We start from the raw sequence: 22,726 nt of genomic DNA, 5'->3' as shown, positions 1-22,726 counted from the left end.
GCAGAAAAACAGACAGACAGACAGAAGAAATTAATCCGCGTGCCTTTTTCCACGTATTGCTCACATGAGGCTTCATCAGATATTTCTTGAACATCTGCAACTTCCATTGAAGTCATGGGGAGTTTGGGATATACAAAGAATGCAGCTTCAGGCCCAGGATGAAGAGCTGGAATTTTAAAAGGTCACAGCATACAATCAGGAACAAATTCTACTTTTTGAATGTCCACAACAGCATGAATATAAGTTGTGAAAGTAAAATGCAATCTTTTGCTCTATAGCATCCTTTCTTTGGAAACATTTTAAAAGAAAAAAAACAGAAGTGTTTTGTACAAAAAGTATTTGAAGTCAGGGGAGAATGCTATGTGGGTGTGTTTTCTTCAAATATCAGAATGTGTATAGAAGTTTACATGGCATAATGAAGAGAAAGTAAAGAAGAAGGTAATTTCTAAAACATGATGCTGTACATTCAGCCACACTGAATGATAACTATGTTAAACTGTACAAAGCAGACAGGAAGCATGGTAAGTCATAGCCTGTTTTACAGAAGAGCAGAATAAATAAACCAAAATTACTCGTTGGAATGGAAACTGATTTTGTTTCCAGGGCTACAGTAAAATCCAATCCTTCACTTTATGAATGTTGCTGGTGATTTCATAGATATTGCTTACCTGAGTAAAGGTTAAGGGACTGGGTGCTTCAATTTGGATAATATTTTTCTTTGATAATTTGCAGTACGATCCTGCCAGGTACTGAGTTTCAATTCAAGGTGTTGCACACCTTGGAGATTAGTGCTTTATATCTACCATTTCAAACACAGGGCTTAATCCTTCTCCTGCTGAAGTCAATAGGAGTTTGCACATATAAATCAATAAGTACAAGTATGGAACATGACCCCAGTTAGGAATGACTGTCTTTCAGTCTTTTGAATTTGCTCACTTCTCAGGTACTTAAACTGATGTGTTTCTATCAATGCATGTGAGACAAAGGTATTGTCAATCTAAACAAAAAGCACTTTATATTGAAGAAAGTATTTGGTTTCACCATTTTCCTAGTAAAATTTTTGTAAAAAAGTATAGAAATTGATCAAATGTTTCTGATATACCTTATATAATGAAAGTATACAGATCAATTATTACAAAAAAATATTCGAGGCAATCCTCAAATTATCTGTAGCAGGCTGGTATATTTCTAATCATTTGGAACCATAGTCTGCTGCAGAGCTCTACGGCAGAGCTCTCACTGAAAACAAAGGGAATTCTCTGCAGAATGGGGACAGGAAAGGTTTGCAAGTTAGAGAAGTTTATACTTCACAGTCTCTCCTTCTGGCTAGCTCTTAGCTTATGAACCTCTGCTAAATGCGTCTAAAGTTTTAAACACCTCGCATTTTGGATACAGGATTATTATAGACAACCACTGAAGTCACTTTTGTCAAAGCCTTAATGTTCCTTAGTAAAATATGTTATCACTGGGCTCTGTTAAAATGTAAAAATAATGGATAACCTTATTTGTTCTCTATCACATATTTGAACTTCTGGAATTTATTTAAATCAAATGAATGAGAATGTATTTTTTTTAATAGAAAATAAGTTTTTGTCAGGTATATTTCTATACAGCAGATGTAAGTGTACCATAGATGTTGGTTAAGGCTTGTGTTCTTCTTCTTTAAATGACTAACCTGGAGTAAGAGGTTGGATGTCTTTTGAAAAATAAATCTGTTTCACCTGAACATGTTTAACTAGTTAATAAGAAACATCAAAAAAGACAAAACCCTGAAGTCAATGATCATTTTTTGTAAAGCCATTATATGATGTATAAATTTGTTTTTTGGGTCTGTCTATAACATAAGTTTAATAACCTAGCTCAAATGAAGATTTCTAATTTTCAATTAACATAGGAATAATTTTGTTTGCTAAAATAAAATAAATGAATGAATGAAAAGTCTGAAACATGAAATGTTCTAGGTACCACTTTTTAAAATTCCAAATTTCAAAAAATCATGTGGCAACTGTATAGCTCAAGCTTTAAGTATTAACTTTTAACCTTTGACCTTACAGATTTTAACCAATGAAATGTCTCTTTAAACTTTAAAGGAAACAATGATAACGAGCGCCTGGCGATTGCTAGACAGCGAATTCCATATCGACTTGGTCGAGTAGTTGATGAATGGCTACTCGACAAAGGTAAAAAACATTGATTAAAACTTCAAATAAAAAAATAATTTGAACATAACCAAGTAGTACTTCATTGTAACACTAATAAACATAAAATAAATTTTCAGTAAAACTAAATTAAAAACAAATTTAAAACAGTAAAATGTAGAGAGTAATATTTGCATACCTTGTATAATAATTTCTACACATTTTTAGAAGCTGTTTAATAATCTTACCCTGTTAACTTAAGGTTAAAGGGACTGTTAAATATAATCCACTAACTCAATCTATGAAGGTACTCATAGCAAACATTAACCACAAATTATAAATCATTCATAGATTATATTACATGTTCCAGCATCTAAATTATTAACTAAAAATATATGTAGTTATGATATGTTCATTATGGTCCTGAAAAAAAATCTTTGTTTAAACTGTAGGTATCTTAAATAGTGGGCACTATGAATTGCCAATCAAAATGAAGTCCCTTTAACGTTTGCAACCTTCTAAGGGGATTTTGGAACAAACACTAATTAAAACAGAACTTAAAGTTGTGTGCATGCTTATATGAGCAGAAACCAATCTGCTAAAGTAAATATTCTGTTTAATAATAATGGTACTGTTGCTGAGGATTTCTCTGTTTAATGGAATTGTGCCATGATTTCTCCATTGGTATGTGTATCATTCCTGAAGCCGCTTTTACATCTAAAACCTTTTTATTTTAATTGATAGCCTTGCTGAAAGCCAATCAGACATCTTTTTTTGAATTCTTTGTCTCTGAGATACTCAGTATGAACCATGCATTTCTTTTCAGTGTTTATGTCGAAGGAAAATAAACATTCAGATGTGAAAAGGAAACAATTTATACACTTATATATAGATACATGACAGATATCTGAATTACTGCATTAGAACATACTCATTAAAATTAGACTTCACTTGACTTAGTAAAAGGTTTGCATACACACACACACACACACACACAAACCAGTGTGTGTGTGTATATATATATATATATATATATATATATACATGTGTCTATATACACACAGTTACTTAAAATGCTATAGTGCAGGTGTTATATTGGTGTGGAAAATCCTTGAAATGTTGACAATCTTGGTGGATGGTGGAAAGTAGTTTTAAGGAATTAGAAATTTTGCATTCTTGACACACACACACATACACAAAGGCAAAATGTAGGTAAAAGGGAAGACAATCTCAGTCTTATTTGCAATACTAAACAAATTTATAAATATACTTGATTGGCCTTTTAGCAAAAAACAAAACATAAATTAAGAAATTACAAATATTTCTCAATAGTTATGCATTTCATGGACACTTCATTAAAAAAGCAATGAATTATGAGTCTAAATTACTCTCTTATAGTTTATTGCTCTCATTATTCACCCCATGCAAATTTGTTAATCATCCTCTTAGAGTATAGAGTTCACAATCAACATTTTTGCATGTATGTAATATTATCTTTACAGGGCGTCAGCTTACAATCTTCAATAGCCAAGCAACCATAAAAATTGGAGGCAAGGAACAGGGTCATCCATTCCAAGGCCAGCTCTCTGGTCTTTACTACAATGGCTTGAAAGTTCTGAATATGGCAGCTGAAAATGATGCTAACATCGTGATAGAAGGAAATGTGAGACTTGTTGGTGAAGTGCCTTCTTCTATGACAACTGAATCAACAGCCACAGCAATGCAGTCTGAGATGTCCACGTCAGTTATGGAAACTACCACCACTTTGGCCACGAGCACTGTCAGAAGAGGAAAGACCCCTACAAAAGAACCTATTGGTCAGGTTAGTCAACCTTTATATACTTTCCAAATATTTTCCCTTCTTTGTACGTCTGGACTTTCCAAAATTGCGTTTGCTCTAGCGATACAATTGTTATTTTTAAACAGCACTTTTTCCTTTGGTAGGTAATACTGATGGACTTCAGCAAAGAAGTGTGGGTTTTAAAGAGGTAGTTGAAATGAAATAGTGTGGCTAGTTGGTCCCTGGGATATAGTAGGGAGTTCTAAGCTGAAGGAACAACATGAAAGAAAGTATGAAGATGAGAGTAGGAGATGGTGGGAAAGAGGGCATTAAGATTCTAGAGTTTCCTTTCAAAGATAACAGTATGATGCACTTTCTTAAAGGGCACGATGCATCCTGACAGGTATTAACTTCAAGGAGAGTTGAGAGCTCTTTGCATCTCCAAGACTGAAGCTCCAAGTCAGAGAATGTTATTTACTGTTTGCTGAGGTTATTTGCACCTTGTCAATTTAGTGATACATTTAGTAGCTTTCAGGTTTTGGCAGGATCTCTTTCTGTTGTGTGGGAAAAATTGATTATCTGAAAAAAAGGGGGGAGGAGTGAGTTCATCAAGCACTTTAATCATCTGCTTTGCACATATCTTGTGTCACAATATTCAAACTCTGTGCTTTAGAAAAATATAATTTAACGGGACATTTCTTTAGCAGATAAAACTCTTTTGCATTTGTCATATTCTGCTTGTAACTGCCTAAAAAAAGATTTACATTGCCAAAAGGTCGTCATACTGTTCGTTTGATTCAGATGATCACTAACTGGTTTTCACGATGTGCCTCTAAACCATAACTCTTAGGCTGCTGAGGTCCATATGTGGGACAAAGTGTAAGGGAAAGTCACAAGTTGTTGTGGGAGCAAGAACTTGGAATGCTATGTGGATGGTTATATAACCAAGGAAACAGAAGGATCTAATGGTTAGAGTAGGGAATTTGAAGAAAAGCTGCCTGTGTTCTGTTTTAAACTGCCATTTACTGTGTGACCTTGGACAAGTCTCTTAACCTTCTGCTCCTCCGTTTCTTTATCTGTAAAACTGGAATAATAGTTCTTCAAACACATAAGGCACTTAGAGACATTTGGCACTATAGAAGTAAAAATAATGGTAATAATAATTATTGTTATCTTGATAAATCAAGCCCAAAATTTAGGTTAAAAATCACTTTTGATGCAACTTATCTGTGTGTATCTTTATATATACAGATTACAGCTGCCAAGCGATTAACAGTGTGATTAATCACGATTAATTTTTTAAAACATGATAGAATACCATCTATTTCAATAGTTTTGGATATTTTCTAAATTTTCCACTATATTGATTTCAATTATAACACAGGATACAAAGTGTACAGTGCTCACTTTATATTTATTTTGTATTACAAGTATTTGCACTGTAAAAAAAAAAGTAGTAGTATTTTTTCAATTCACCTAATACAAGTACAGTAATGCAATCTCTTTATCATGAAAGTTGAACTTACAAATGTAGAATTATGTACAAAAAAACCCTACATTCAAAATTAAAACAATGTATTTTTTTAGAGCCTGCAAGTCTTACTTCTTGTTCAGCCAATCACTCAGACAAACAAATTTGTTTACATTTGCCCGCTTCTTGTTTATAATGTCACCTGAAACTAAGAATAGGCGTTCTCATGGCACTGTTGTAGCCGGTGTCACAAGATATTTTTGTGCCAGATGCACTAAAGATTCATATGTCCCTTCAGTCTTCAACCACCATTCCAGGGACATGCGTCCATGCTGATGATGAGTTCTGCTCTATTACAATCCAAAGCAGTGCAGACCGATGCATGTTCATTTTCATTATCTGAATCAGATGCCACCAGCAGAACGTTGATTTTCTTTTTTGGTGGTTCGGGTTTTGTAGTTTCCGCATCGGAGTGTTGCTGTTTTAAAACTTCTGAAAGCAAGCTCCACACTTCATCTCTCTCAGATTTTGGAAGACACTTCAGATTCTTAAACCTTGGGTCGAGTGCTGTAGCTATCTTTGGAAATCTAACATTGGTACCTTCTTTGTGTTTTATCAAATCTGCAGTGAAAATGTTCTTAAAATAAACAACATGAGCTGGGTCATCATCCGAGACTGCTATAATATGAACTATATGGAAGAAATGTGGGCAAAACAGAGCAGGGGACATACAATCCTTCCCCAAGGAGTTCAGTTAATTAACGCTTATTTTTTTAATGAGCATCATCAGCATGGAAGCATGTCCTCTGGAATGGTGGCTGAAGCATGAAGAGGCATACGAATCTTTAGATATATCTGGCACGTAAATACCTTGCAATCCCGGCTACAAAAGTACAAAAGTGACACTGTAAATAAGAAGAGGGCAGCATTATCTCCTGTAAAGGTAAACAAACTTGCTTGTCTTAGCGTTTGGCTGAACAAGAAGTAGGACTGAGAGGACTTGTAGGCTCTGAAGTTTTACTTTGTTTTGTTTTTGAGTACAGTCATGTAACAAAAAAAAAATCTATATTTGTAAGTTGCACTTTCACAACAAAGAGATTACACTACAGTACTTTTGTCAAGGTGGAATCCCCACTCTGTCACTCCGAGTGCAGAAGTGGGGGCCCGCAAGGATTTTAAAAATTAATACTTGCCACTCCCGGCTTATATTACATTCCCAGGATTACAGTTTTTTTCTGCCCTTGGCTTGGTAAATGCTGCCACACCAAATGCAAAAAAAAAAAAAAAAATCCTTTGAACCCAGGAAGGAGCACTTGGGAATTCCTCCCTGTGGGGTACCCTCAAGCCCTTTCACACATACACAAAAGCTGAGAAAGAAAACAAAGGAAATTAGTTGTGGCTATCAGCTAATCAAACAACATGCACAAACCTCTTAGGACACTAAAAATCCAATCCTGTTCTTAAAAAAGGTAAATTTTATTAAAAATAAAAAGGGAAAAAATACATCTGGAACTTAGGCTTTTTGCTAGATCTTAAAAGAAACAATTACAAAATGTAAGCACCCAAAACAGCTTTCTTGGGGGTTCAGCTTAAAGGTTACAAGCAAACAAAAGCATCTGGGGTTAGCACAGAGGAGACCCACAAGCCAAAATAAAGAAAATAAATCTGAATACGTCTAGCTAAACATTCTGATCTACTTACACATTTGGAGTTCAGATAAGTAGTTCTAGGCCTGATCTGATGATTTATGATCATACCTGTCTTAAGCTGCTTTCAGCATTGCTGCCCTTACCCTCCAGCCCAGAGAACAACAGACAAAGGGAAAGTTTCTTTCCCCATTTTAAAAAGTTTTAGCCTTCCCATTGGCTCTTTTGGTCAGGTGCGCACTTTTTTTTCCCCTTACCTGGGAGACTTTTAACCCTTTACAGGTAAACCAAGTAAAGAACAGCTACCGACAGCAAACTGGCTGGATGGGTGTCCATCAAAGGGAGCTATCCCGCCACTTTATTTATCACAACTTGTATAAGGTGAATTGAAAAATACTATTTCTTTTGTTTATCATTTTTACAGTGCAAATATTTGTAAGCAAAAATAATATACACTTTGATTTCAGTTACAACACAGAATACAATTGTAGCAGTTCCTGCTCCTGGCCCCTCCACAAACGCAGTCAGAGACCAACTGAAGTGCAGCACCCGTGTCCTTTTATTGTTTGCGTCCTTCCCACCACCTACTATTTACAAGTATTTACAGAGACCAACACTCCTGGAGACTACTAGCTTCCCAGCCAGCAGGGATCTAGAGCCCACACTCCTCCGTTTCCTGTCTCCTCCTGCTTCCTGTCTCTTAGCCAGCTTTATAGGGCAGGCTGGCTACCCAGGCCTGCAGGTGGATCCACTCTGGTAATTAGGGCGTGGCCCTTCAGCCAATCCAATTAATACCCTTCTTCCTCTGGAACCGGGCTAACTGGGGCCTGGCTTGCTTCTCCTATATATATGAAAATGTAGAAAAACATCCAAAATATTAAATACATTTCAATTAGTATTCTAGTATTTAACAGTGCAATTAAAACTGTGATTAATCACAATTAATTTTTTTAATCGTGATTAATTTTTTTAGTTGATCGCGTGAGTTAACTGTGATTAATCGACAGCCCTAATATACTACAAGTTTATTTATTTGTAATAGCAATGCATATGAATCTGAAAGCAAAATTCACTAAAAACTGACAAGAAACACAATGGAAACAGATTGTTCTCATTGCCATGGCTCAGAGAAATGCAAAAAGTCACTATACATAATAAAGCATAAATTAGATTTTATTTTTGTTTGTTTGTTTCAGTAATCTAGGATTGTTAATAACAATACAGGAAATGAATTTTTAATTAATATCACCTTTGGAAGAAATGGGCCTGTATGCTTTCATCTCCCATTGATGTCAGTGAAAGTTGAAGACATCTCGTAGCTTGCAGAAAACCTGCATTTAATAGGTGTTTCCTTTGTTTATTATCCTCTCTTATGCTTTGTTTCTCTTCTGTATATAAACATAGTCATTGTCTCTCCAAAAATGTCAAACATAAATATTTGATTTTTAAACGAGCATTGTATAATGTACAAGAAGGAAAGTTACCTTTCGATCATTAAATTAATTAGATTATCTAAGAAAATAGGCAACTAGACAGTAATTGCTAATGAAAGAAGATTACATTATTTATTACAAGCTAGTGCATGTTTGAAGACAAAAATGAGCTGATAGAAGTAAATGATCAAATCAATTAAGGGTTATTTGCTTTATTTGCAGGGATATTAATTCAATTAAAGATTACAATATCCATTTTTAAAAGGATATTTTAAATATTTATATAAATGTTTTAATTCAATAATTCTAGAAAGAAGACCGTTCAAATTGGTACAGCATGCACTTTCTATCCCACCTCTAATTGCTGCAATATATGCTGTAACAAGACGGAGACGACACTTCCATGAAATGTGTATTTCATGTTGTGATGTGCATGATTCCAGGAATAATGAGGTCTGAGTGTCTTAAAAAAGAAAACATTTTGTCTCAGAGTCTACTCTAAATGGGAGTTTTGCATGTTTAAGGGATATATCATGTGGTAGCATTGGATGTTTTAATGATGACATATCTCAAATATTATTAATTTATAAATTTGGATTTTCAGAGGTAAGTAAGGTGCCCAAATCCTATTGAAAGTCATTGGGAGTTGGGTGCTTAATTCCTCTCTATTGAAAATTCACCCCACTCCCAATATTACAACAACATCTATAGGCCATAACCATTATACTGCTCAAATACATAGTAAATGATAGATCCTGCCTCAAAGAGCTTACAGTGTAAAAGAAAAGATGTAACAGGTGGGTGAAGCAAACAAGGGGTCACAGGCATGAGTGGGAAGATGCAGTAACTACAATGGCAGAATATTTTAGCATAGACTTTGTGCATAGTTGATAGGTATAATAAGTCAATCACTAACAGCAATTATAGTAATCACAACTCACAAAATGCCTAGCTGGTTTCAGATGTCATACCAGAATTCTACATTTCACATTTCTCTCTGAGTATGAAGAGATTTAAAACCTGATCCTGAAGCAGAACTCCCACTAAGTTCAATGAAGATCAATACTAACTACTCTGAGTCTTCAAAAATCATGAGTCAGATGCTAAAAAATCATGAGATTGTCCTAAAATATCATGCCTTTTTTTAAAATAACACATTGTGGGTTTTTTTTCTTATTTGCCTCTTGCTTTCTGAGTCTTTAACGGTCACATTTTCCAGCTTTTCCTTCCAATCATGAAGGAAATAAATAAAAAATATAATGAGAATGAAAACATTACTCCAATGATTGTATCACATGATATAACTCCAGCAGCTAAGGCATTAAGCAAAATATTTTAAATTGCAAGATCCTCAATAAAATTGCAAAATTTGGCAATACAGAAAAGGTTTCAATTGGACTTTAAGTATGAGTTTTGCCTGAATAAGGATCACAAGATCAGACCTTTAATACTTCCATGATTGTCTTCTGTGTGGTTGTGTGAACCTACACATTAACTGGAAAATCCCAAGCTAAGTAAACAAAAGTCAAAACTAACACGCTCACTTCTGACCCTCTTCTACGTACGTGATTGCAGCAGCCAGTTTTTAAGCCCCAACCATAGCAGCCCTGCTGTCATCTGCTGTAAACTGCTTCTGGCACGCAAAGAACGGTTGTTTTTATTTTTCCATCCATTCCAGTTTTGTTTTCCTCAAACAAAGTGGGCTTTCACCAATAATGCTGATCCATTTATACAGCAATTGCAATATACCTTAAGGTGATTGCATGTTTTGGAACAATAGACATAGATTTTTGGTCAAGCAGAATTAAATTGGTTTCATTTTAAATTGATTAGCTGAAATTTGGTCAGTGGCTCTGGAGGCATACATCAGGTAAAGTACACAATTCTTTATGTGTATTGGAGCAATACATATAAAGGGTATTCATCAAAGTAGTATAGTGACATGCTTGGCTCTGTACCTTACCATTTAATTAAAATCAAGCATATTTTAAACGATGGGGATGTTTTATGAAAATAGTTTGATTTTAAAACTGAGTAGATCATTTTTACATGGGCTGGTAAATCTTAACGTATTTTATAGTGACACATTTATAAGGAATCAATGTAGTTAGCAAGAGAGGTAGCATTATTCGCCTATCTATTTGAATTAATAACTGAAAATTATCTGTTGGATGGTTTGCATTTTTTTCTCATAAACATTTTCATGTAGGTGCTCCCTGTCCTCTCTATGTCAGTCTCTCTACATATGACATACCCCAATCAATGACACATTGGCCCCACTAGGTAAAGTTTTTCCCTGTGGTTTGGTAACTCACAGAAGTTCAGCTCCAACAGCTACACACCAGTGTCTAATGAACCCCATAGAGTCTGGCATCCCTGTCATCAGCTCCACCCCTTAGACAAGCTTTGATGGTGACAGAACCCTGGAATTTCAGCTTTTGGGGTTGAATCTTTTTTGTGCTATGGTATATCTCTAAACATTCTGCCTGTGGAGGTGATAGTCATTTGATAAATTGTGGAACCATGTGATAAATCGCAGAGCTTTGTGAGGAACTAATTTATCGTGCACCTTTGATCACCTCCCCTATCTTCTGCCCACTAATTGATCTCCCCTGGGATTTATTGAAGTGTTCTGACTCCCTCAACAACATTACACAGAAAAATCAACGTGGCAGAGAAATGTTTCTTCCTTTCCACATCCCCATATCCCCTTTCTAAAATGTTACCTGCCCAAGACTGGGCATGGGTGAGATTCCTTTGGCCAGTGACAGCTTTTCTATACCTAAAAATACCATGACTTTAAAGTCCAGTGTCACCTCACCTGGAAGGAACAGAACTGGAAACATTTTTGATCTTTGTGAAGGAGAGATGCCCAATAAACTGAGCAGTCGCAGTTGCAGGGTCAGGAGCTGATGGACTTTTTAAAGTTGTGAGTTGATGTGACATTTCTGTGTATACAAAATCTATTTTAGGGCCATTTTAGAGATTTTTGTGGCATTCATGTACAATGGGCCTCATGTAAACAAAGGCACCTCGCATTACAGATGGAGCAATACAAAAATAGTCTCAATAAAATGTAGGAAAAACTCCAAAGTAGATTTTCTGTAGTGTACATGTTTATACAGAATACATGCTGCTGGCGTGTGGGGTAAAGGTTTTGCTGGCACTTGTCTGGGATGGTCCGCACAACTCCTCTGGCTTTACCACTCATGAGTGGACTGTCCCAATAACTCTTCATTCCGTGCTATTATATATATATATATATACACACACACACACACACGCACATATATAGCTAGGTATAGTATAACTCCAGTTATCCATATTCCCTGTATCCAAAAATCCTAGTTATTTGAATCCAGAAGTGTCCCCCACATAGCTGTATGTTAGTTTTGATGAAAGTTTTGGATGTCCCCCCAGTCCATTCAGATAAACAGGAGTGTACTGTATATAGATAGAGGCTGAGATTTTCAAAGGGGACGAAGGGAGCGAGGTGGGTAGCTCCCATGAGGTACCTTTGAAAATCCCAGCTCTAGATTCTAGATTAGTAAACAGTTCTGATGCTTTTCTATGAAGATCTGTTATTACGGAGGTCATCACTATAGTTAAGCTTCAGTTCTGTTTTTCATTTAAAGCAGAGATTCAATCTCCTTGTTATATATGTAAAATACAGCGTATGCTCCACAAACTTACAGCATTTACTATCTGAATAAAGAATGATAGTGGGGGGAATTTACAAATAAACCCATTAATTACTTTATGTTAAAAATAATTGAAAACTGAGTCCTTTAAGAAATTTTGTGTCCGTGTCTTTTCTTTGTCCTTGAATAATCTTAATAATGGAGCTTTCCATATAGCTTAAATTAATTGAAATCTTGTGTATGGGCTATATATGAAGAAATTAGGCTGTCATTAGGCTAAGTAATTAATGATTGTTTTATCTAATTTGTAGGTAATTAGCTAAGGTAGCTCTTAAGGGGGGTCTTCATGACAACAGCAGTAACTCTTCCAAGCCTTGATCCTGCAAAATACTGAACACCCTCAACTTCTATTGACTTCAGCAGGAGTTGAAGGTGCGCATCACTTTCTAGGATTGAACTCCCAATCACCTCCCTCTATAGCTAATTGTATGCAACAATTCTGTTGGTTGTAATGAGTCAGTAGTACAAAGGAGATTGGACACATGTCAAGTGTTCTCATTGATAGATTGTTTGTCACTGCTCTTTAAAAGGTTCAGTGGCAAAATTCTAGCTTGGAAATCAGTGCTTGAAAGGCTCCCTATTGTACTGCTACCTTGACTCAACCAAATACCAAGCCATGACCACTAAGGAAATTGAGGCATAAGGACAGTGGGAATCCTGAAAGTGCAGAGACATTAGGTCTCAGGGACTGAGCACACCTACCCTTCCTTAGCTCCAGCTGCTGTGACAAAACCCTCTAAGCCAACCAATAAATCGATTGCAAATTGTGGGCCATTTTGGCTGCTTTGTGCTGCTCTGTTGATGCAAAGCATCTAGAAACCCAACATGTGTGCTCTGAAATTTCCAGACAAAAATCTGACTGATCATGGAGTTAAGGTTGAGAGCATATATGAATAACTTAAGGGTAAAAACATTACAGGGATGCTGGAATTATTGAACAATCACATATTACAAACTCAAGAATTTCAGATTGAAGATTACACCTAAAAGAAATTCAAAAATTCTGAAAAGGTTCAGAAAAGGGCAACTAAAATGATTAAGGGTTTGGAACGGGTCCATATGAGGAGAGATTAAAGAGGCTAGGACTCTTCAGTTTGGAAAAGAGGAGAGTAAGGGGGGATATGATAGAGGTATGTAAAATCATGAGTGATGTGGAGAAAGTGGGTAAGGAAAAGTTATTTACTTATTCCCATAATACAAGAACTAGGGGTCATCAAGTGAAATTAATAGGCAGCAGGTTTAAAACAAATACAAGGAAATTCTTCTTCACACAGCACACAGTCAACTTGTGGAACTCCTTACCTGAGGAGGTTGTGAAGGCTAGGACTATAACAGAGTTTAAAAGAGAACTGGATAAATTCATGGTGGTTAAGTCCATTAATAGCTATTAGCCAGGACGGGTAAGGAATGGTGTCCCTAGCCTCTGTCTGTCAGAGGGTGGAGATGGATGGCAGGAGAGAGATCACTTGATCATTACCTGTTAGGTTCACTCCCTCTGGGGCACCTGGCATTGGCCACTGTCGGTAGACAGGATACTGGGCTAGATGGACCTTTGGTCTGACCCGGTACGGCCTTTCTTATGTTCTTATGTTCTAAATATGTCAAGATATGGAGATGCACACTTAAGGTACTCAAGCAACCTTAACTCAGCCCTGAAGTTACACCATGAGGGGGAAATTATGAAAAAAACTATCTTTAAAAATGAGTTTTATCTAATCAAAGACTACAAACATTAAAAAAGGCCTTAATCATAGTCACTACAAAGCAGAGTTAAGGTTGTTTAGGTACCATAACTGCATTTTCATACCACAACATATTTGGATTTCTTTGAAGATAACATTACATCCCAGTATCAGAGGGGTAGCCGTGTTAGTCTGAATCTGTAAAAAGCAACAGAGGATCCTGTGGCATCTTTAAGACTAACAGAAGTATTGGGAGCATAAGCTTTCGTGGGTAAGAACCTCACTTCTTCAGATGCATCTTGAGCTAGAGGTTGAGAATCTCTTCTAGGTATCATTAAGAGACATTACAGAGTTATGGCACACATAGACACTGTAGTAGAAGGAGAGCCTGAGACATAAGGCCCTGTATCAGAGACCCAGCATGTGTGTCAGCTATCTGCGCAAAGCTGGGACGGCACACAGAAAGAACACACAGGCAGCCAAACATTCGACGACAGACACTTCATAACATTTTGGCCTCAGAAGGAAAAACTTCTCCAATTGCTGGGAAAATGTCAGGAATTCAAATATACTAGTGTGTAATGAATACTATAGCTGCTAGCATGTCACCCACCATGGTCAGTAGTTATACCTCACACCTGGCGTATGGACAAGAGAATACAGGACTCTGACACTGTGAGTAGAATGTTTTTTCTTTTATGTCCTTTGGGCCTGGTAATATGAATTACACACTACAACCACGTTGGGCATGCTCCTAATTCTGAATGTTAAAATTGCCTATTACAACTATAAGATAAGGAAGGAGCAGCATGGAAGGGTACCAGAGAAAATCCCACCCATCTATCTCAGATTGGGCTGACTCAGGCAATGAATTTTTAAGCTCTTAGAGGAATAACAGAGCTCTGATAGTGGATGATGCCCCATTCCCTCCCCCATCACCCCACACACACAGCGAGGAAGCTGAGGGGGTGGATTTTCAAAGCTCTGAATGGTGTTTTAAGACAGGTATTTCCCATTAAAGCCAATGGGAATTGTCATAAGCAGGGTTTGAAAATGTACCCTCTAGTGTTTGTGCACAGCAAAACATGTTTGTATAAGAAATTACAACACTGTTGTTATCTCAAAGTACCCATTTTGTCTTTAATATAGATTAATTTGTTGCAAAATCGAAGCTGCTTTTTAAGATCATTAAGACCAAAAAGGGATCTGACACCATTAATAATGTCTATTCCATAATCCTTTCATTTCAAAATGACCAAACTCATTCAAACTCAAAGTTTGCTTTTTTTAAAAAGTCCCAAATTGATATCTTGTAATCTCAAATTTCAGCCCATGGCAACATTTTTAATAGCAGGTTTATAAATCCCAGAAGAACTAAGCAGAAATGCCAATGTCAGCATTTTTCATAGCATACTTTTTGTTCTTCCAACATTTTGTATTTGTCATTTGATCACAACAGTATCTCAAAGCATCAGTTTTCATCTATCTTGTCATTTCCAAGACTAGCAGCATCCAGACTCACTGAGTGACGTTCTGTACAGACAATATTTCACTCAAATTACTACATTTACAACAATCTGTCTGGGATGGCTTCCATTGGAGGAGCCATCTAGTATCAACTAGGGCTGTCAAGCAATTAAAAAAATTAATTGCGATTAATCACATGATTAATCGCACTGTTAAACAACAATAAAATACCATTTATTTAAATATTTTTGGATGTTTTCTACATTTTCCAATATATTGATTTCAATTATAACACAGGATACAAAGTGTACAGCGCTCACTTTATATTTATTTTTATTACAAATATTTGAACTGTAAAAAACAAAAGAAATAGTATTTTTCAATTCACCTAATACAAGTACTATAGTGAAATCTCTTTATCATGAAAGTTGAACTTAAAAGTGTAGAATTATATACAATTATATAAAAACCCTGCATTCAAACATAAACCAATGTAAAACTTTAGAGCCTTAAGTCTAATCGGTCCTTCTTGTTCAGCCAATCGCTCAGACAAACAAGTTTGTTTACATTTGCAGAAGATAATGATGCTTCCTTCTTGTTTACAATGTCACCTGAAAGCGAGAACAGGTGTTCGCATGGCACTATTGTAGTTGGCAGCACAAGATATTTACATGCCAGATGCACTAAAGATTCATATGTCCCTTGATGCTTCAACCACCATTCCAGAGGACATGCATCCATGCTGATGACGGGCTCTGCTCGATAATGATCCAAAGTAGTGCATACCGAGGCATGTTCATTTTCATAACCTGAGAAAATCAAAAGGTTGATTTTCTTTTTTGGTGGTTTGGGTTCTGTAGTTTCCGCATCAGACTGTTGCTCTTTCAAGACTTCTGAAACCATGCTCCACACCTCATGTCAGATTTTGGAAGGCACTTCAGATTCTTAAATCTTTGTTTGAGTGCTGTAGCTATCTTTAGAAATTTCACATTGGTATCTTCTTTGCATTTTATCAAATTTGCAGTGAAAGTGTTCTTAAAACCAACATGTGCTGGGTCATCATCCTATATGCTTTAGGGGGTCATCACCCATCATGCTATAACATGAAATATATGGCAGAATGTGTGTAAAACAGAGCAGGAGACATACAATTCTCCCCCAAGGAGTTCAGTCACAAATTTAATTAATGCATTTTTTTTTAAACGAGCATCATCAGCATGGAAGCATGTCCTCCGGAACGATGGCCGAAGCATGAAGAGGCATATGAATCTTTAGCATATCTGGCATGTAAATATCTTGCGACGCTGGCTACAACAGTGTCATGCAAACACCTGTTCTCATTTTCAGGTGACATTGTAATTAATAAGTGTGCAGGATTATCTTCCATAAATGTAAACAAACTTGTTTCTCTTAGTGATTAGCTGAATAAGAAGTAGGAATGAGTGGACTTATAGGCTCTAAAGTTTTACATTGTTTTCTTTTCGAGTGCAGTTATTTAAAAAAACCCCTACATTTGTAAGTTGCATTTTCATGGTAAAGAGATTGCTCTACAGTACTTGTATGAGGTGAATAGAAAAATACTATTTATTTTGTTTATCATTTTTACAGTGCAAATATTTGTAATCTAAGATAATATAAGGTGAACACTGTACACTTTGTATTCTGTGTTGTAATTGAAATCGATATATTTGAAAATGTAGAAAAACATCCAAAAATATTTAATAAATTTCAATTGGTATTCTATTATTTAACAGTGCGATTAATTTTTTTAAATCATGATTAATTTTTTTGAGTTAATCGCGAGTTAACTGCAATTAATCGACAGCCCTAGTATCAACCAATGTTTGTTTCCTGCTAAATATTCCATATCCTTCATCTGTTCTCTCTCAATGTCCCTCAGACTACACAAATATAATTATTTCAGGATTATACTGAAATTGGATTGTTTCAACCAACTGAAGTATGGTGATGCAGTACAGTTAGTGATCCATAACTGTATGTTTACTTCTCCATTATGCATTTTTTCATCTTGACTGGCTGAGAAGGTCTGATTTGCACTATTTCTTAGTATTTGTACAGTATGCAAACCTTTGTACTGTGGCTGAGAGCCATTGTTAGCCAGTCAAAGTAAATGGATTAGCAGCAGGAGCGGCACCAGGGTTTTTGGAGCCCTAGGCGGGGGTCCTTCCGTGCTCCAGGTCATCGTCGGCAATTCTGCGGCGGGGAGGTCCTTCCGCGCTCCCGGTTTTCGGGGCACTTCGGCGGCGGATTCCAGAGCGAGTGAAGGACCCGCCGCAGAATTGCCGCCGAAGACCTGGAGCGCGGAAGGACCCCCCGCCGCTGAATTGTCGCTGAGGGCGGCAAAATACCGCCCCCCTAAATCCTGGCGCCCTAGGCGACCGCCCTGATTAGCACCGGCCCTGATTAGCAGTCAGTCCTTTTGGCATTAACTGAGAAACTATGTTACATTCTAAAGTTTGATCATTTCAATTCACCATTTCCTTTGGTCAGGGCATTATGCAAGTCTTATTTTTTTGGTCCTTATCCCACATAGCTTCTTACCTACAATATAAATACTAATAAAATATGTATTTTTGCCCTCTCATAATAGGTATGTGTACCACTTCCCTCTGCTGGTTGGAATGCCAGACTGGCTCAAGTGTGATTCTCTTGTTCTCTAGTTATAGAGGATAGTAACCCAATTACTACCACCTATGTGGCCACATAGATGAAGTTGTGTGTACTGCAATGCTTGGAGCACAGCCAATGTACTGAAATCTAGTTTTCAATACCTGCTGCTGCAGCAAATACAGTGCAGATTCTCATTTCAGCAGCCTTAAAGTTATGTACATGAATGATTCTCAGGTTACTGCAGACTTCAGAGGATGTATACATATTATGTAAATATGTGAGTATATACACATGATGCACATATATAGGCTTGGAAGAATTTGAATTTTATATTTTTATAATTTCAACAGATAATACATCTCTACCTCGATATAACGCTGTCCTCGGGAGCCAAAAAATCTTACTGCATTATAGGTGAAACCGCGTTATATTGAACTTGCTTTGATCCATCGGAGTGCCAGCCCTGCCCGCCCCCCCCTCCCTCCCCCGGAGCACTGCTTTACTGCTTTTTTATGTCTGAATTCGTGTTATATCGGGATTCGGCGGCGCAGCCCAGCGCTCCGGGGGTTTGGGCTCAGGGGGCGGGGGTTTGGCCGGCAAGGCGAGGTGCGGCGCTTGGGGGAACTGGGGGTTTGGCCATCCCAGTGTGGTGCTCGGGGGAGGGCCCGGGGTTTGGCTGGCCCGGTGCTCGGGGGGGTTGGGCAGCCCAGCGTGGTGCTCAGGGGTTTGGCCAGCCCCGCGCTCTGGGGGTTTGGCTGGCCCGGCGAGGCTGGGCGAGGCACAGCGCTCGGGGGAGGCGGAGATTTGGCCTGCCCAGCACGACGCTCGGGGGGTTGGGTGGCCCGGCGTTCGGGGGGTTTGGGCAGCCCGGCGTGTTGCTCGGTGGGGGGGAACAGGGATTTGGGCGGCCCGGCGCGCTGGGGTTTGGGCGGCGCGGTGCAGCACTGGGGGGGGGGTCGGCAGCGCGGTGCTGGGGGGGGGTCTTACGGCGGGGCAAAAAAGTAAGAGCTGACTCTGGTTATAGCTTTATTGTCAACACCACGTGTCAAAATATGCAAAGTAAATATCCATAAGTCAAACTCTTTTAAGTTCTTAAGCAGCATTTTTCTTACTTTGCCATCTGTAAATTTCTATTATCACTGATGAAAATATTTTTGTTAGTTTGTGTATGTACAGTTAAATCAACATTTACCAACATTTAGCCTATACACATATATCTTCTGAAGACTGCAGCCTAGCAGTAAGTTACCTGTGAAACATACCTTTTTTTATTTAGTAGTTTTAGGAGCAAGACCTAATTCTCAGGCATGATTGTTTCACAGAGTACTGATAGTCCACTTTTATGAAATAACTCTTGGGAGGTAGATAGATAATGAGTTAGTTATACCAAGTTCATTCCATTTAGGCAAGTTTACTTTTCCCATGCTATAAGCTCCCTATGTTTCTCTTTAATGACTCAATATTTTTTTATTTTATTTTATTTTATTTCTTTCAATCTGCTAGTGTGATCCTGAAGTACTTGATCTTATTTGGTGCTCACTTAAAATTCTGATCCTCAAAGTTGGTACTCTAGCTTATTTAGATATTGACATTGCCTCAGATTTCTCCCAGTTGGTTCTATAATTTGATACACCTCCAAATTCTTTAATGAGCTCTAATAATTTGAAAAATGTGGATTGTGATTCTTATATTAAAAATAGCATACTACCTGCAACCAATATTTCTTTGAATTCCCTTTCTCTCTTTATACCCATAATGGTTCTTTATTGATATTTTTTTTTTGCAATATTTTTTGAACATCACTGTTCCCCTCTTGTTGATCCTGCATCTCTTCCTCCCAGAGGTTGTCAGCTGTGGTCTCACAATATTTCCCAAAATTCCGGCCAGTCTCGTCCCAACACCATGGGGTAGGCTAACCTGGGAGCCACGCCAACATGAAGGGTTTCTTCCTGGCAATAGATCTCAAATCTTACCCATGAGGTGGGATAAGGCTGTATATATCCATGGATACACTGAAGATGTATACTTGCCCCAAAGAGTTCAAGGTTGGGAACAAGTCTCCACCCCCCCCCCGAATAATTGTCTGACTACAGCCCGAGTCTACTAAGGCTTTTGTGCAGATTCCTTCCACTCGAACTGGTACTATGAGTTTTTCCAGATCCTTTCTCCTGGCCTGAGGGCCGGCTTCGCAGACCTGCCCATAAATACAATCCATGTAGGGGCAGTTTTTCTGAAAGTGCCCCTTTTGGCCACATTCTCAGCAGTGATCATGAGTCCGCCTTCAGTGAACTCTGTCCCTCCTGAGGGTCTCCTTCCCTGTTCGTTTGGATCCGGCTGATCGGGCACCTGCATTCAAGAGTTGGGAGCATAGCTGGTGGTCGGGAGAGAAGTCGTGATTCCCCTGGATCTATTTTGCAAAAGCTCCCCCCAGCTGGTTCGTCCCTCCTTCTTGGAATCCTGGGCTTCCGTGGCCGTTTCTCCAGCCCATCAGCCATCAAGTTGTCCTCCCATAGTTCTATGGCCTCTGCCACTATTGTTGGCTGGTGCCGCTGTACTCACTCCTTCCCTCCACCCAGGAGGATCTGGATAAACTGCTCAAGGACAACAGTCTCTGCTACTTGATCCCCTGGCCATTTTTCTGGCCCCAATCATCACCAGGTGTTGTCCCTCAGACATTGGGCTACCACCCAGGGTCTAGCCCCCTGTGGGTATCTTTCTTGGCGGAAGTGCCATTGCTACATGTCAGGGTTGATTCCTGTCTGGTCCAAAATGGCAGCCTTCAGTCTCTCATATACTAGGGCGTCTCGTGGGTCTTACCCCCAGTAGGCCGCCTAGGATGGCCCTGTCAGGTAGGGCACTAACAGGGTAACCCAGTGCTCTGGTGGCCATCCGGTGGTGGTGGCTACCCATTTGAAAGTTACCAAAAATGCCTCGGGGACATCACTAGGTCCCATTTTTCACAGTCATATTGGCAAACCGGGGGGAAGAGCCCCCAGGTCCTGTCCAACTAGGCTGGGGTTCGGCACGCCAGTCGGGCGCATCAACACAGCCATTTGCTGGATCAGGTATTCTTGTCGGGTCTGGTGCTAGATAGCCAACTCTTGAAGCAGCTGCTGCTGCTCCTGATGCTGTGTCATCTGGAGTTGGTGTTGACTAGCAATCTACTGCATCAGCTGAGCCTGATGTTGCTGCTGCTGGGTTGCCTGTTGCTGACTTTCCAGCATCCATTTCAAAATCATCTTGGTCTCCATCTTGGGCAGAGCAACAAGCAGGCAGGTGAGGGAGGATTACTCTAATAATAATCTCTTTCCCCTGCGGCCTTTCAGCAGGGCCCAATCGCTGCCTGCATTTTCCACCATGTGTTGTGGGGTATGCACACCCATACCTCCAGCAGATAAGAAAAAGACTGGACAGTGTGTATCCATAGAAAAATAGGGAGAGCATTACTTTCAGGTAGGCTGTTGTGGGGTATGCACACCCCATTCCCCTTTTGGGGCGGGGCAGTATTGTGATACCACCGCTGTTACAGGCTCCCTGACAGCCTCTAAGCTTTCTATCAGTCCTTGCATTAGGGTCAGTGCAGCCTAGCGGCCAGAGTCTCAATTACGGCAGTCCTTGCATTCAGGGCAGTGCGGCCTAGCTGCTAGAGTTAATTCCAGTGGCTCTTGCATGCAGGGCAGCACTGTCTAGCAGATAAAGTCAATATAACTGCCATCAGGCACAGGACAATATGGCCTAGCGGCCAAGGTCCATATAATAGTCCTCTCGTATGGTAATGCGGCCCAATGGCCAGAGTCACCATCATAGCCCGTAGGCATGGGGCAGTGAGGTCCAATGGCCAGTATCTGGGGAGGAGGCCCTGATAGTGGCGAAGTGGTCTGCCACTGAGTCAGCAGAGACTCCCACCGAAACATGCTGACCTCACTCCGGTGAGGACCACTCGTGCACCTTCCCTGGGTCACTTCCTACCGCGTTTCCAGGCGTTGTAGTCCATTGAGCATCGTGGTTCCCGGGCTCCACAGTGAAGGTGATTCCCTGCAGCTCCGTCAGCTGCAGCCCTCCGGTCTGGCTCTCAGGGTCTCTGGTTCCTGCGGCAAAGGCTGTTATGACTCTTCGACTGAAGCCTCCGGCCAAGGTCCTTCCCCTCCAGCAGTTAGCCTAGTATGAGCTGGGCTGCTCCCTTTTATACTGAGGCAGTAGTTGGAGCATGCCCAGCACGTCTGCGGGGTGGGACTTCCACCACCCATGGTGTGGGGTTAACCTCCTCTTCTCCAGTGCAGTGTATGCACACTCCATCACATAGACCCTTATTGAAATTGGCTCACAGATCTATCACAGCCACTCCCTTTAGCCATCTTTCTAGGTTTGAAATCTGGAAGCCACTGTTCATTGGCTGAGCCTTAGTCAGGGGGGCGGGGCTATCAGGAAGGCCAGGGTTTTATAAAGCTGTGAGCAAGTGACCAGGGAGCTTTGTAAACAGCGAGTTTCAAGAGGGAGTTTGGAAGAGGAGTGGGAAGGGGGCGAGGTACACTTATCATTCTTTAAAACCTTTAAACTAAACTATAATCAAAACTTATTGATTTAAACAAAAACCCTATAATTAACCTAGGTAGCTGTAGGAGAGAATACAGGCAGAAGCCCATCAGCAGAGTGGGGGCTATCCTATTTATTGCACTCAGTGTAGCATGTATGATTACTTGCCCTGTAAGCGGGTGGCGTATGTGTGCATTCTGTGCAAGGAGCTCCTGGCCCTCAGAGACCGCGTACGAGCTTTGGA

At 39.3% G+C, this 22,726-nt stretch overlaps 1 protein-coding gene across 16 annotated transcripts in view; it reads left to right on the top strand.

Annotated features, from left to right (window-relative positions):
- The window catches only part of NRXN1 (neurexin 1), a 1,243,173-nt gene that overhangs the window by 1,085,093 nt on the left and 135,354 nt on the right, over window positions 1-22,726 (top strand). For 9 of the 16 annotated variants that reach the window (XM_054022350.1, XM_054022348.1, XM_054022349.1 and 6 more), the window contains 2 exons: window positions 2,091-2,180; window positions 3,641-3,960. In XM_054022350.1, coding sequence (XP_053878325.1) covers window positions 2,091-2,180; window positions 3,641-3,960 — 410 coding nt within the window. The remainder of the gene's footprint in view (window positions 1-2,090; window positions 2,181-3,640; window positions 3,961-22,726) is intronic. The other 7 variants (XM_054022355.1, XM_054022354.1, XM_054022352.1 and 4 more) reach the window with 1 other exon arrangement.

The sequence above is a fragment of the Malaclemys terrapin genome, chromosome 3, assembly GCF_027887155.1.
Source record: "Malaclemys terrapin pileata isolate rMalTer1 chromosome 3, rMalTer1.hap1, whole genome shotgun sequence".
NCBI lineage: Eukaryota > Metazoa > Chordata > Testudines > Emydidae > Malaclemys > Malaclemys terrapin.
The sequence above is the reverse complement of the archived record's forward strand: the minus strand, read 5'-3'. Positions and strand labels throughout refer to the sequence as shown.